Here is a 15,783-nt window from a genome sequence, read left to right as displayed (position 1 = left end):
CCTGTAAAACAGTTTTCATAAGTTATCATGTAATGAGCGCAAAAACTCGTGTTTTGAAGTGCTGCTGTTTGTTGTTTGACTGAACTGAGTTTTGAGAAAGTTCAACGCTATTAAATCGTGAGTCATGATTGGCTTATGATGACTTTAGAGAGAAGACGTGACTTGATCACGGTACTAGAACCATATTTTTTACCTAAAATAGTCCATTCTACTAAAAGTTATTTTATAAAAGCAATAGACCACACTTTCTATGGGTTTACCGGCGTGATAACCCACTTGGGATGTTGGGAGAACACTCGAAAAGCTTGTAAATCACTCGCCTTCGGCTCGTGATTTACAAGCTTTTCTCGTGTTCTCCCAACATCCCGCGTGGGTTATCACGCCGGTAAACCCATAGAAAGTGTGGTCTATTGCTTAAAAAGACAACTGCAAAGACACATCAAACAACGTAGTGGTAATAATAATAATAATAATAATAATAATAATAATAATAATAATAATAATAATAATAATAATAATAATCGACTTTACTTTGGGCTGATAACTATTGAAAACTATGCCAAGATGAAGTTTGTATTCGGCGGAAATATATATTCAGTAATATGCTTGTCGTCTAATTCTTTGCTCTAAACCCTAGCCTGAATTTCAGTCGTACAGTCTACGAGACGGCCTGAAAGTGTTTTAACATTTACAGTGTTTCTTCAATATGCAAGTAATTCTCCCTGACTTATGTAAGATTGACCTAAAAGAGAAGTTGAAAGAGAAACTCGAGCAAATGCAGGCTTGCTTTCAGTACCTTTACTTACCGTCTATTCTTTTTAATCCTGTTATTTTCCTCCTCTAAAGTTCTGACTTTCTCTATGTAGGCCGCAAAACGATCGTTAAGCCGTTTAAGTTCTTCTTTCTCTTTAGATAAATTCATCTTGCATGGGGACGTTTTCCGCAAAAGTCGCCCTACTGACCGAGAATTCCGTGTGGAGTTTGCCGGAGCTTTTGAAGCAGGAGACATTACTATTTCAGAGAGGACACTAAACCAAAGCAATTGAAACGCACATGAGAATAATATCTAGGTTTCTTTTGTGAACTTATAGGTCCTAATGTTCAAGCATTACAACCCACCTAAAATGTCTAAAATACCTGTCGCTCTCCGGACACTGATTCATACTTCAAACACTCCTGTTTTAATTAACTAATTAATTTCACCTCATAAAGGAGCAACGTAAATGTTATGCCACGTGATTCATCGTAAGTTGTCAAAAATGTTTAATCAATTCAGAGGAGACAGACGGCAAATTGTTGTCGCTTGATGATCGATAAAATTTTCTTCGGCGAGAATCGATTTGCAATTCATTCTCGAGAGCGCGTCGACAAAGCGAGTTAACTCGAGCGTCCACTTTAGTTTACCAGTCCTTCCCGGTCCCTTAAGCAACGACGACGGAGACGGCTACGAAAACGTCACTCAAAAAGTGAATTAGCGCTGCCTAAAACTTTATCGCGCTTATTCCATCTTGTTCCATTCGTCAAATGCTGTCAAATTTTTTTTTGGAGTTGAATTCTAAAGGACTGTATAAAAGTTCAGGAAAAGATAAATACTTGTTGTCGTGTGTTCCAGTCCTCCACAAAACGTGAAATTAGGCACTTTCACGTTGTAGTCGTGGAACGACGGCTAAGAAACGTACAAAAAAGCGTGATGCACGTGCAAAGTTGTTGTTCTTCCAATCTAACAGCCTGTTTACATGGAGGTGGAGGACTCCAGATAGGTGAGATAACACGTGGCGGGTCACCCCACCTATCATGTGAGAGATTATATGGACGAGCGGGTTACTCCACCTATAGCGGGTTACCTCACCTACCTGTGGTCCCCTACCTCCATGTAAACAGGCCCTAAACCTATTGTATTTTTGCCGTTGTCGTTGCCGTCGACGTCGTCGTTGTTTAAGCTCCCTATTGGCGGCATCGCGCATCCGGGTGCCTGCACAACAGTTGCCTGCGTGCCCTGTACCTTCCCCTTTTCTTTCGCTTAGCCAGTAGCCACAGGATTGAAAAGTCTGACTTTCCATGATGATGCTTAGCGGGGTAGCATTCTTCGTAGACCTCTTTCGATCCGCGAAAATCTCTTTCATACCACACGGTAGTTACATCGTTTCAGGGGCATCCGAAGCTGTTCGAAGACGCAAATATCGCCTTGAAATTTCTAAATCTCGAGGAAGGCTAAATATATGCTGGATAATCATTTTGTCTTAGATATTTGGAGTTTTTATACCAACTTACCCACGATTTTCGGAGGTTGTGTTTTTCACATTTTATTACCAAGATAGTGTTGTAATTACTTTTATAAAAGGTCTTCTAAAAATTTCGATATTAATACAAAACGTCCCCTAAAATCTTCTAAAGAATGTACGGCTGATCCATGTGCTCGAACGTCCGACCGCACTCATCAGGGTAGCTAAGGTAGCAAGGGCCTTTTTACATGTGGGTGGGGGACCCCATGCAGGTAGGTGAGGTAACCCGCTTAGGTAGGGTACCCGCCACATGTTACCTCACCTATATCTGGGGTCCCCCACCCCCATGTAAACAGGCCCTAAGATTGCACGCATAGCCAAAACCATTTGAGACACTTCTGACGTATTTGGAAACATTCAGTCGTTGGGTGCTCCTGATAGTCTGTCTTAGTAGACTTCAAGTTTTCTTTCATTTTTTTTCGAGGAATTCAAGCCCTTTAGCAAGCGGCCAATATATCCCCCGCCGCAGTTTTTTTTTTCGTACACGAGCTGGATCTTAAGGGAAATCAGAAGGTCCGTGAAAAGGCTAGACCTAAGTAGTTACAAATTATGAATAACAGGTGTGAAAAGTGATATGACATCTTAAACAAGACCATAAACATTATGTATCGGTCAAATCGAAGCTTCAACATGCCCCCCCGGGCAACCCCCCGGGCATTTGACTTTTTTGAAAATTATTGTTCAAATTCCCCCCTACCCGGGTCAAAATGCCGTTCAAATGCCCCACACTAGGGTCCATTCAGGTGATCAAATGCCCCCACCCCGGGGACATTTCACAGGCACAAAAATGACAGAAGGATGGTGGAAACGCCTCCAGTTGCCGAACAAAATTTTTATAAATATAACAAAAACTGAGAAACACTGTTAGCGTATTCACTACGAACAAACGTCTCGTGCAAAGCGGCGGAAATCGCTGCTACAAGGTCACTGAATGCTCAGCTTTTCTTCATCATGCAACATACAAAGCGTTCTATAAAAAAAGATCCCACCTATTGAGATTACTACATCATGACCATTTCACTGACATGCATCATTGCTCACCTTATTAATGAACATACTTAGAATCGGTCAAAGTAGTTGACCTGAGCTTTTTATTTTATTTTATCGCCGGTATAGGTATTGTATTTCATTGTAAACACAACAATAAAATACATTCATACATTCAAAGCCTGCATCCAATTAAAAATTTTAAAATTTAAATACTTCAAATACGGCACAAAGCTTGTTTAAGCCCTCTCCTTGTAACCAATTGGCCACAAAGGCACAATCTTTTCCACGAAAATCCTCTAACACCGCGTCCCCCATGATATCTTACCACGCCAAAGATTTTACATGAAATCGAGGGTGCAGTTCAAATTCCCCACCCCTAAAGCATGGGGATCAAATTCCCCACCCCCCATCCTCGGAGACCCAGGGGCAGTTAGTCGGGTCGATAAAATGTTCGTGGTGAAAGTTTACTGTAAGATCGAGACGAGCCCCTGGGCACTTACTCTTACCGAACCAGTTCCAGAAGCGTTTGAAATGCCTGCTTCTGATTGGCCAGAAAAATTTTTTTCTGACCAATCAGAAGCAGGCAATTCAAACGCTTCTGGAACTGGTTCGGTAAGAGTAAGTGCCCAGGGGCTCGTCTCGATCTTACAGTAAACTTTCACCACGAACATTTTATCGACCCGACTAACTGCCCCTGGGTCTCCGAGGATGCCCACCCCCTGGAAGACTCTGATAATCAAATTCCCTCCTCCCCGGGACGGCAAAGGTGTCAAATGCCCGGGGTATGCCCGGGGGGGGGGGGGCATGTTGAAGCTTCGATTTGACCGATGCATTACGGCAATGTTTCTACTGCTAGAACGTAAGGCTCGGAGGCTCTTTTTATGTTATAAGAAACCCGGGAAGAATTTATTGTCGAGGCTGAAAGTTTCGGGGTATTTTAAAAAATAAACTCGAGGCTGAGGCCCCGTCCACAAGCCTCCGGACATTTTTTAAAAAACGGAGATTTCTTCCTTCCGTTTTAGCCCAGTTCGTCCACATATACACGGGGTTTTCGAAAATGGTTCCCAGGGTGAACATTTTTGAAAACGCCGGCTTCTGCTTTACGTGTGGACGGACGAAAACGGAGGTTTTTGAATACAGAGGAACCGTGTCAATAAGGTCATCAATGGGTAAAAAAAAGGCCGTTTTACCGGGACAGGGTCAAACTTCATGACTTAACAGCCGTAAAAACTTGAACCACCCTCTTTCCCAGAATCAACCGGAGACATCGTGTACAGTAATTGTAAAAACTACCTGAAACTTTCCTTTAGTACATAAAACACTTTAAAATAACGGCTATTTAACCGCCACAAATGGATTTTAAGTGTACTGTAGTCCATAGTCCCCCTCTACTAACTATGTGTAGTCTAAAAACAATATAAGATGATCGAATTAGGAGTGAAGTTATATAAGATTCTCCTGTCAGGGGCGTAGCCAGCTTTTCAACAAGTTGTAGGCCTGCCTGATTTTCATTTCTACATATCCTGAAAATTGCACGTATAATTTATTACAAGCGGTAGAGTGATCAAACCAAAAAAATTGTAGGTCTAAGGGCTGGCTACGCCACTGACTGTTTGGGATTCAGAAATGTGGCCGTTGGCCGTATTAACGGATGACGACATTTACGTGTTTTTTTTTATATGAAAATGTATGATCGTGTAGCCGGGCCGAAAAAAAGTGGCCGTAATAACGAAATGACGCGGCCAGATTACCGAGGTGGCCGTAAGGTAGGGTTCCACTGTACGATGGTTTTATACATCATATTACTATCATATACTACTGTGCATGTATGGGATGCTATAATCGTACTTTCATCGTTTCAACGTTTTCATAAGGAAGTGATAAAACAATTCAAATACGCTACGCGTGGACGCATATTTTTTAGAAAACGGAGAACAAAAAATCCGTTTTCAGAAAATATCCGGAATGGATAGTAATAATAAATAATAAATAATGAGTCTTTATTTCACCAAAAGATAAAACTACATATCTTATGTTACAATAAGAGAAGATAAAAACTATGATAAAAATATCTACGTTATATGTATATATTAAAAAAGTGTATCATTACAATGAATGGGGCTTAAAAATCAACCTATTTACAAAGGTGTTCATAAAACGCTCTGTATTAATTTTTGGGCGTACGCAGCCTTTTTTCCTAAGATTATGTACATAAGTCTTCTGGACAGAAATTATATCTTTTAGTGGGTGGCAATCCGTTGATATTAATTTCTTTAAAATGTTTTGGTCTTGTTTATTTAAAAGATTCTTGATAAAAACTGGAAATGAAATAAAACGGCGTTTATGGCATCGGTCTAAAAAATTTTGTATAACCGTAAGATCGGATTCCGATGCCCCATAGACTGAAAGCGCATAGCTAAAATTAGGTAAAACAATAGATATAAAAAGGCGATCTATCTCTGCCTGAGAGTAGTGTTCCTTTCTTAGTGTTCGTAGGACGTGTAAACACTTGTTTGCTTTGACAAGCTTGGTTCTTACATGCTCATTGAATTTCCCGTCACTCTGTAGAGTTACTCCTAGTAAAACGAAGCTATTACATTGAGGAATATTGTTAATTGGAGAGTAGAGTACATTGTGATTTTTCTTTCTAACAACCAGCTCTTTACATTTACTAGGGTTGCAGACCATTTTTTTGTCTTTGCACCAGGTTAAGAACTGTCCTACTAAGTCGGCAGACGGGTCACGGTTCCTAGTGATAGGCGAAACTATAGTGGAATCGTCGGCGTATTTAAAAAGAACAGGGCAACCATTAAAGAAGATCTCCAAGTCATTCAAAAATATATTAAAAAGATACGGTCCGCTTACACTACCTTGTGTGGTTCCTCTATTGACAGATTTCCAATGTCCTAAAAAATTATAGCTAACAACACGTTGTTGTCTTGCATAGAGGAAACTCTGATACCAATTGATAATGTACGGATTTAGGGGTAGCTGTTTCAGTTTGGCAGACAAAATAGTATGGTTCACAAAATCGAAGGCCTTACTGAAGTCCACAGTAAAAATTCGCACTGCGCTACAGCCACTACTGTCTAAATACTTGTATGTCTGGTGCTGGATAGCGAGCAAAGCATTTGTGCAATTACCCGCCTGTCTATATGCAAATTGGGTGTGGCTCAGATTGTTCTCAATGACTGACTGTGCTTGCGTACGATACACGACCTTCTCAAACAACCGCGCAATAACGGGAGTAACATTGATACCACGGTAGTCTGAGTCCTCTAAAGGCATGTCCACTTTGGGGAGAGGATTAACATTTGCCCTCTTCCAAGAGTCCGGCCATGTATGAGTAGAAAGCGACAAATTCCAAACATGGGTAACGACAGGTGTGAGTAGCTCAGCACAGTCTTTCCAGATCCAGTACGGGAGGTTATCTGGTCCCGTTGCCGTTTTCTTTACATCAACTAAAGTATTCCACACACACCGCTCAGATATTTCCGGGGGCTTTACACTGTCCGGGATATCCATATCAATAGGTCTGACGTAGCTGTCATCATAGCACAGGTTGGCGAAGTAGTCGTTCAGACGAAGGAGAGAGTTGTTGTCCAAATTTATCGACGATGACCTCCGACGCTGCGATAGGGCGTCCACGCCCTTCCACCAATCACCGCTACCAATGACAGCCGGTTTTCTTCTGTTCTCGGTTATCACCTCAGAAATGCGCTTGTTAAATCAAGACAGGCGTTGCTTGGATAGTTGTGGTCAGGGTCTGAGATAATTTTTACGTGTTAAACATTTGTAATTAAACTGTATACTGACAATTCTTCCTTTCCCAAAACGGCAAAATAAAAAACCAATGAAACGATAAAAACCTGGACTAGGCAAAAACGCTCGAAGCTAATAACAGTTCGATGAAAGGTACATGTAATACGAATGTATGGTATACAGCACAATCTAAGAATAATCAGAGGAATATCTTCAACCTAAAATCATCAAAAAATAAGAATATTAAACGTAATGAGCAGTACAAACAGTATTCTGAAAAATGAAGTGTATTGCAAAAGTCTACATCTCAGCAAACATTCATGTCTATTGTTTATTGTTGCAATTAAAGATATTTTAATTGTTGTGTAGAAAACTCAATCGTGAATATCTTTAAATACTGTTTCTTTATTTTAAAATCGATGGTTCCTCTCATTCAAAGGAAAAAAAAAACGCGGACACACGGTCGAATATCAAGTTCGTTGTCTTTATTTTCATTACGAGACAATATCCTTCCATCAATGAAGTAAGCGAGTTTCCACTTTCCTTCTTGTCTGTTTCCTCTTTTAAATAACATAACAGCATCCAGCGTTCGTCTTGGATTGTTCACTGACCGTTTTTGGTCTTTGATTTCCAATTTCTGCAGGAGAATAAACTCTCGCAACGGAGGCCGGAGATGTTGGTCGAGAGAGACAGCATGAGAGAGGGTTCTTGGAGTTGCCACTTGGTACTTGGTTGATTTTCTTTTGTGTTTAACTTAGAAAACTAATTTCTTAGCTGATATAGTTCCTGAAAATAAGGAAAAGAAAACACTGTTCAAGGTATGAAGGGCAATAGCAACAAGAAATGAACATTGAAAAAAAACAAATCGACTGAAGAAAGGCGGTCAAAAGGACTGAAGAAGGTGCTGGGATTTCCTGCGCGAAAGGAGTAGCTGTCATTTTGGAATTCTCAAAAGTCAAAGATTACGCGCAAGCAAGCTAAAAAGATGGAGGCCTCCTTTCATCTATAACCCCCTTCCCGCCCACCGCACCCGAGTTGGCTCGCAGGCCATAATGGACTTACAACACCACTTAGGTTTGAATTGTAATTCTTGTGGGGACAGCCCTACTTACTCCTGACTGGTGCCAGACCTTTCTAATGACACAACTTAATAATCGAAGCTTCGACTTTATTCAGGAACTTTCACACACTGAGTGACTTTTTCCGGCCACTTAATATCCAGTATAGAACTTCTTTAAATGCTTGACGTCGCGACGGTATTTGCCACATAGTGTAGACCTCGCTTCAGTTGGCATATCACCACGAGGCAGTAAAACTTTGCTGCTATACTGAACTTAATCAAGCCTTGGTGATTTACCCTGAGAGAGCAGTCGACATTTTGCGACGAGAGGGACGAGAGCAGAAATACCATACTGATGGGGTGTCGCCATCCAAATCTGGTTAGTGATACGTCAAAAAAATGGAATTTCTGCAGTCATTTGTCAGTCGCCAAATGTCGCCTTCTTTCCCAGGCTAGGGCTGATTTAGGATTTTAATTCGGGGTTTCCCCCTTACAATCAATACTATAGTTCTAAAAAAGACAACGTATTACCTGAATCAGGAAAAGAATCGATTATTTTTCTTTTTAGCGAGTTTTCGTCTTGTTTCTTACTCTCAGCAGCACCTGGTAATTTAGGGCGTGGTAGCAAATGACCAGGGGTGGGTACTGGCTTGTTAGAACAGTAAGGCATCTTGAGAGCCTAAAAAAGGTACAGGGAATTAACCAGCATTTCAAAGAAAATCAAGTTTCTTACATTTACAAAAAATGAGCAAATCAGAACTACAGGAGAGTAAATTGTTGATCACGTGTGGCTTAGAAAAGAATTGTCTCCACCTAAAAAATCATAATTGCAACATTATTGCAAACTACTGCAATATAAACTGCACACTTTGCTTTCATGAACGCTCCTTTCCTGTGTAATTAAATACACAGGCAGGCAAAAGACACAAGAAGCAGTGGTTAATGGTAAGACGGAGCTGAGGAAAAGCTGGGATAGGCTTTACTGAAACTGATTTTGCCCTTGGCTTGTTCATTTCTTTTGGTTGACCATTTAAAAAGAGATGCCAGCTAGTGCCTGTCTCAGAACTTGCACTATAAATGGTGTCATATAAGAAATAAATTTATGCAGACAATACTTAATATATAGTTAACAACAACGACAAAGATATCAGGAACAAGAAGCTTTGGTAAAGCCTAGAAATATACGGTAATTATATACTCAGGAGAGGAATGCTGAATGCTTGCATTCTACTGATATAATTTTCCACCATTTTGGGTATTTCTCTTTCAATACTGGTAAACCTTTACCTGAGAGGCATTAACTCGTCCCAGAGGGTTACAATCCAGTAATCTGTCCAGCAGATCCAAAAGATCATCACCGGCAGCAGAGAAAATGTCCTTAAGAGGGATCCCTGGGAATTTTTTAAACTCAACGTAGTCTGGTAAGGATGTTACACCCTGGACAGTAGAGATAAAACAAATGCTTTATATCATGAAATTAATTTGGGAACAGAATATTAATTATGGGCAGGACGGCAGGTTTGGTAGCAGTAAAAAACCTACTGGTACTTTATTCAAGTTTTATTTGTATTTACTGTAAAGATACTATTGAAGCAGAAGCATCTGAGCCGTACAAAGGATCAGCCATTAGGAAGGTGAAGGCAATACCTTCATTTCTAAGTTATTTTCATCCATTCGCTCCTGAACTGACCATCACTGCCTTTGCTATCCCTTGTACAGCTTGTAATGCCTCAGTTTTAACGGTCATTTAACTTGTGCATAGGAAGAGGTCTTTTAAATCATGCTTGAATGAGCATGATTTAATCAAGAAATTATACTGGAGAAAAGACAAAAAACATTGTTAAGTTGACCCAAAAATCCCAATGAAATCTTGTTCCACTGCCCACCTACTGTACCTACACTTCCTTCCATGTAACCCTAAAAGCTTTCTTTCTCATAAAGTGAAGAAAAACCTTAAAAGAAACCGATCATACAAAACTGTAGCATTGGATTTTTTCGGCCTGTATTTTAAGGTTAAATATAGGGCTAGTACCCTCACACAAGAATAATAGTTTTTATTACAAGTCTGTTTCCTAGACTTCGTTTTGAATATTAATGACCCACCCTCCCCCAAAATAAGAGGGTATGGGAAATATGGGGGGAGGCAGCAAGCCTGAACTTCAGAAGCTGATATTTTTTGTCTTAAACAGAAGGCTACAAAGTGCTCAAACTATAATATGGTGCTTTGGGCACTTCTGGCTCTACAGCCTGAGGCTGCAAATGGAAAATGGCTTGACTAGCTACAACTAGATTGGTCCCAGGAGGACCTCAGGAGGGAATGGGTTAACTAAGACATTGAGTATTGGTTGGGCCCCCAGGTTTCCAAGCTGCAATGTCCAGTGCTGCAGTAGAGTGCCCCTCCCACTGAGTAAACCCTGAGCTGGTTCAAGATATATTCATTTGGTTGAGCTGAAAACATTGGTATGTTGGGATAGAGCAATTTTGGTATGACCTTGAAATGAAAACGCGAAAACAAAACAAAAACAACAAACGAACAGAATTAGAGTGACTTGACTGGTTTATCAAACGGATACAAACGTCTGTGGCTTTTGGTTGGTTTAAGAGAATGCTTGGGTGAAAAAATCTCATGCCCGAGAACTTTGTAGAAATTAATTAATCGATACTTGGTTTTGACGTCATACTGCAACACGATTGGCCAATTGAACAATGCCTTCTCCATATTAGGGTTTTCTTTGGCAGGAAAATGAAGAGTCCATGTTTTGATCTTTTCATCCATAGGCTAATAAAACAAATAACGAACACTTACCAAAACCATTTTTGAAGGTCACTCAAAAATCGCTCTAATGTACTTGCTATTATGTTATTTGACATTATGATTACTCACTGGCCAAGAGTCTTCTGATGGTGTTCCAAGGGTCTCAAATATTTTACTCAGTTGATCTAAATCAGAGCTCCCAGGCAAGAATGGAACCTTCAATGAAAGCAAGTACCAAAACATTTAAGTCTGGATGCACATAAAAAATATAACAATAGAACTAAGAATTACTTCTCTTTTTTCATTGTAATTTCAATTCTCCACACAGGTAAATGCAGATCTATCTACGATAGACATCCATATTCTACTCTCTACATGGAAGGAAGGTCGCTGTTTGGAAAAAGAGTCTCTCTGAAAGTAAAACTTACAGTTAGAAAACAGAAAGTGAATCTGGAGTGTTCTGAGGTATGTAGTTTAGAGATAACTAAACCAGCCACATTTGCTACACTGCAACTAGTTTTAAAATTATCACATAGCTGCCGCAACACTTTGAAACAAGGTTTTAGCCAGAAGGCCGTCCAGCCGTCCTATGGACGGACATTTTTGGAAGAAATACAAGGAAAATGTACTTATTCTCTTATAATTTTATGGGAAAACATGCCTTCTGGACGGCCAATTTTCAATGTCTGGCTAAAAGCCTGCTTTGAAATGATGTTATGGAGTGCATTGGGTTACAGGCTGCAGTGTACACACATTGATCACCCACCCGTAGAAGAAGTTCAGCCAGTATACAGCCAACAGCCCACATATCAACACCTGTACCATAGATACTTGCTCCAAATAACAATTCTGGTGATCGGTACCACCTATATCATCATCACAAAGTCATAAGTTATATAAAAATTTTGAGCTATATATATTCCAGTTAGGGCTTACTTAAACTAGTGAATAGCACAAATACCAAGACAGGGGTAGAGCATGAGATTTTGAAGGTGTACACAGTGGAAGAAAAGTTAAAGCACTGATGGTGCTCTAAACAAGGAGGTCGGGGGTATATTCCCCCAGAAAAGTTTTAAATTTACAGTCTCTGAAATGCCATTTCCTGCGTTTCTGCAAGGCATTTGCTGGAAATGCACATGAAGGAAAATGCTTCAGGGGGAGGGAGGGGTACATTTTTGTTTCTCACAAACACTATAAAGTTTCCTAGTGACCGTATGCTAAACTTTATAGAGTAATAAAAGGATAAAGGAGACAATAACACAAAGACACTAATATAATGCCAAAAAGTTATCACTCATTCCGATTGAATGATGAAAATGCTTTAATCCAGGAAATGAAAAATATATATTTTTCTGGTTTTCAGCTGTACGCACGGGATATGTGGGTATATGGACGCTACAGTAAAAATTTAATGGTGAAGGAAACAAACCATGAAGGACACAAAATGGTATCAAGCATTAGTTTATAAACCATTAAACAGGTGCCAACATATTTCTTATTTGGTGTGAGATTATGTATGTTGTATGCATGAAACTTAATAGAATCTCCCATTTCTCCCCTTTACATTTTCAAGATATCAGAATATATTTTCACCTTGTGACCACCTGATGTGTATAGACCTTGGTTGGACTTCCAAATGATCTTGCAAGTCCAAAATCACCTATTTTCAGCACACCTTTGTCATCAATCAGCAAGTTGTTGGGTTTTAAATCCTAAACAAGTAAAGAACATGCAAACTTTTACAAATTTAATGTAAGCATTCAATTTGTAAGCTGTAAATGACTTGAATTCCAAGAAGAAAAAATTATCTTTAATTTTAGTGTCAATGTCAACACTAAGACTAGTTATGCACACCTCTCTTGAGCAATTTACGTTAAGTTCTTGACTGGTCTCAATAAGATAACTTACCCTGTGAAGAATCCAGTTCATGTGCAGATATTCCAGGCCTTGCAGTGTCATGATAATGTAGCTTTTGATGTTTGCAGGAGTCAGAACAATACTTGTGTCTTTAATGACAACCTAATGTCAATAAATAGTTTAAGAGACAAATTATTAGTAAAAATAAGAATTGAAATTGATGATGGATTAAAAGGCATTTGATATTTTAATAAGTTAACTGTTCAGGATAAATATTTAAGAGATACCTCGAGATCTGTCTCCATAAAATCAAACACAAGACTGATGTTTGATTTATGACCAAATACATCTAGAAGCTAAAAGAAAAAAAGTAGAAATGAAAACAGTAAATTTATTGTGGAGCATCAGTACGTAGTGCTATACATGGAAATCAAATGCTTACCCCAATGATGTTGGGATGCTTGAGTTCCTGTAGAAGCTTGATTTCACGTAATGCAGTTCTATTGATCCCTACATAAAAGTCACACAGTTTCATTCAATATAAGAATGCTCTCTGTTTTTCACAAATACTCAACTGAGTGAAATAAATAATGTCATACCAAAGACCATTGATGTGAGATCCGCAATAATATTTGCATATAAAAAAAACAATGTTTTAACTGGAGTCTTAAAAATACAATATCTACCTTACACTGAGAATAACCCTGTTAAAATGCAGTCATGATTAATTTGGAAGTCCTATCCTGCATGATTAATTTGATTTCAAGTCTTCTCCCTTAAGTAAAAGGAGCTAGGATTCTAGCATTTACTGTGGCCTGAAAAATGTAGTTTTCTTAGGCTAAGCTCTTTTAAATGTCTGAGATTTTATTTATTCCTGAAATAAACAATTAATTATTAGGAAAGAGACTTGGTGACCATTACTGGTCTAAACTAATACCCCGTAGTGAAACCACACTTTATGGACACCTGTTTTATGTGGAAAACTCATTATTACAGACAGTTTTCTTTGTCCCTGAGGAAAGAAAGCCCTTACAATTTCTCTAAATTCAACCCACTTAATATGGACACCCCTTCAAATACTTTCTCTCCAACTGCAAAAGGCAAACTAATAAATGACCCACTTGAAAAAAGCACAAAGCAGAAATTACAGAAAAAATACCCGTTATGGGTGGCGGGGGGGGGGGGGGGGGGGGTACGCCTTTATGTGTGCTGCCAAAAGGGTATGTTGTTTTTGTGCCATTTCAGTATGAAAAGGGGTATATAGCCTTTGCTCATTTTGGAGAGAATCACAGGAGCGTATAAACATATTTGTCATTTCAATTCCAAAGCTCTAATCCAAGTAATGACGACAAAATTTTTGCCTATGAAAACATGTATGTTGCATTTTATGACCTCCTGCAGGTCTGAAAAGAGGTATGGATTTTAAAGGCCAGGTATGAAAAGAGGGCATTTAAAATGACATTTTTTGGTCTGAAACATGGTCAGGACTTGAAGAACAGGGGACACACACAAAAAACTCACTTCACTTGGTGTAAATGGGTAAATTTTAACCTAAAGTGAATAAACGGAGTCCAAGTTAACAGTGTTCTACTGATGGAACAATTACTACTCAATTTATCATGTTAAAAACCTAACCATCTTTTGCTTCACTCCTCTGCCCAAGTTTGATCTGAAAAAAAAAACACAAATGACAAAAATTAATAATAATAATAATAATAATAATAATAATAATTAGTTAGGGCGCTAAGGACTCCAGTTTTTAGGTTTTTTTTCCTTTAGAAATCCAGAAACACAAGTTTGCTGATGCTTTTACTAAGATTTTTTAGAGTATTAGAGTTTGATATTATTCTAAATAGGCTTTTACTAGAGATAACCATATTATGATGGCCTTGTTTAGGTATATAAGAGATAATGAGAGAATAAAAACTGAATAATTTTCTAAACAGGCTTCCAGTAGAGATAATTATCTCATCATGTCTTTGCGTAGGTTTTACAGAGTATAAGAATTTAATAATAATCTAAATTGGGTTTTTAAGTAGAGAGATTCATATCATTATGTATATTAGGATCGTATTAGGTTTTGCACCGACCTTTTTTTACTTCTAAGTATAGCTTCTCAAGTGGTGTAAGTTACATTATGCGCCCTATACTACTCATAATGTGGACAGCATTCCAAAGTTTTAAACTGCGAGATAATAATAACTAATCTTTATAGAGGAAGCTCTCGTGACATTGGGTGGTTTTCAGGGAGGTCTTCACTAAGATTAAATAATATTATTATTAATATTATAATTATTGTATATTAAATAACTGCATAAATGAGTGACAGAAGAGTAACTAGGTAATAATAAAAAAATATTTTAATTAATGTAGATGATATGGTAAACTGCTAGCAGTCCCTCAGGATAATTTTGTCCCATGGGTGAGCATGTTATGTGTGAACGAGCCAGGCAAACGCACGAGCGAGAAGAGAAAAAGAGGAGGAGGGACTGCATTCTCTTTTTACTAATCATTCAAATTCTCTGCAGCCCCAGTGTGGGAAAACTGGATGGTTTCATAAGCAATGAAATGCTGTCAACACACTGAGCACTATGCAAGTTTGATCAGTTCTTCTTACAGACTCATGAACTTTAGAAATATGATCAAATGTAACAGGAAACTCCTGTCTGCAAGATTAGAATACAAAGCAGTGTAGCAACCGAGTAGCGTCGACAGTTTGAAGAAAATTAATAATGATAAAGAAAGGAGAAGAATGTTATGTATCTGCTCAACTTGCTGGTCAGATTTTAAAGGACGAATAGCAGCTGGTGATTAAAGCTCTCGCGTCCAGAAATCTCTTGTGTCTCTTGTGCTTTGGCTGTGTTGTGCCCATAATTTAATTAAAAGGCTGATCATGGCAGCCCCTCTACAAATTATTTCAGAATAACACTTCAACCTGGTAAACCTACTGTGTGGCATGAAATTTTTGCGGGAGTTTATTTTTGCGGATTGGCAATCTTTTGTGTTTTGCAGGAACTAATTTTTGTGATTAGAATAGACTGGTTTTTCTTGCTGGTAATTAATTCTTGTGATTTTCA

General features: G+C 38.7%; 1 protein-coding gene across 1 annotated transcript in view; it reads right to left on the bottom strand.

The window, feature by feature from the left end:
- Positions 1 to 7,421: 7,421 nt before the first annotated feature.
- LOC140936531 (cyclin-dependent kinase 7-like) overlaps positions 7,422 to 15,783 on the bottom strand; it is a 9,415-nt gene continuing 1,053 nt past the window's right edge. Inside the window, exons 3-12 of the mRNA XM_073386019.1 lie at positions 14,342 to 14,375; positions 13,149 to 13,216; positions 12,994 to 13,062; positions 12,758 to 12,868; positions 12,443 to 12,561; positions 11,616 to 11,715; positions 10,979 to 11,065; positions 9,382 to 9,531; positions 8,626 to 8,773; positions 7,422 to 7,820 (exon numbers count right to left, since the gene is read on the bottom strand). Of these exons, the coding sequence (XP_073242120.1) occupies positions 7,789 to 7,820; positions 8,626 to 8,773; positions 9,382 to 9,531; positions 10,979 to 11,065; positions 11,616 to 11,715; positions 12,443 to 12,561; positions 12,758 to 12,868; positions 12,994 to 13,062; positions 13,149 to 13,216; positions 14,342 to 14,375 (918 nt within the window). The 3' untranslated portion in view covers positions 7,422 to 7,788. The remainder of the gene's footprint in view (positions 7,821 to 8,625; positions 8,774 to 9,381; positions 9,532 to 10,978; positions 11,066 to 11,615; positions 11,716 to 12,442; positions 12,562 to 12,757; positions 12,869 to 12,993; positions 13,063 to 13,148; positions 13,217 to 14,341; positions 14,376 to 15,783) is intronic.

Source organism: Porites lutea, chromosome 5, assembly GCF_958299795.1.
Source record: "Porites lutea chromosome 5, jaPorLute2.1, whole genome shotgun sequence".
NCBI classification, from domain to species: domain Eukaryota; kingdom Metazoa; phylum Cnidaria; class Anthozoa; order Scleractinia; family Poritidae; genus Porites; species Porites lutea.
The sequence above is the reverse complement of the archived record's forward strand: the minus strand, read 5'-3'. Positions and strand labels throughout refer to the sequence as shown.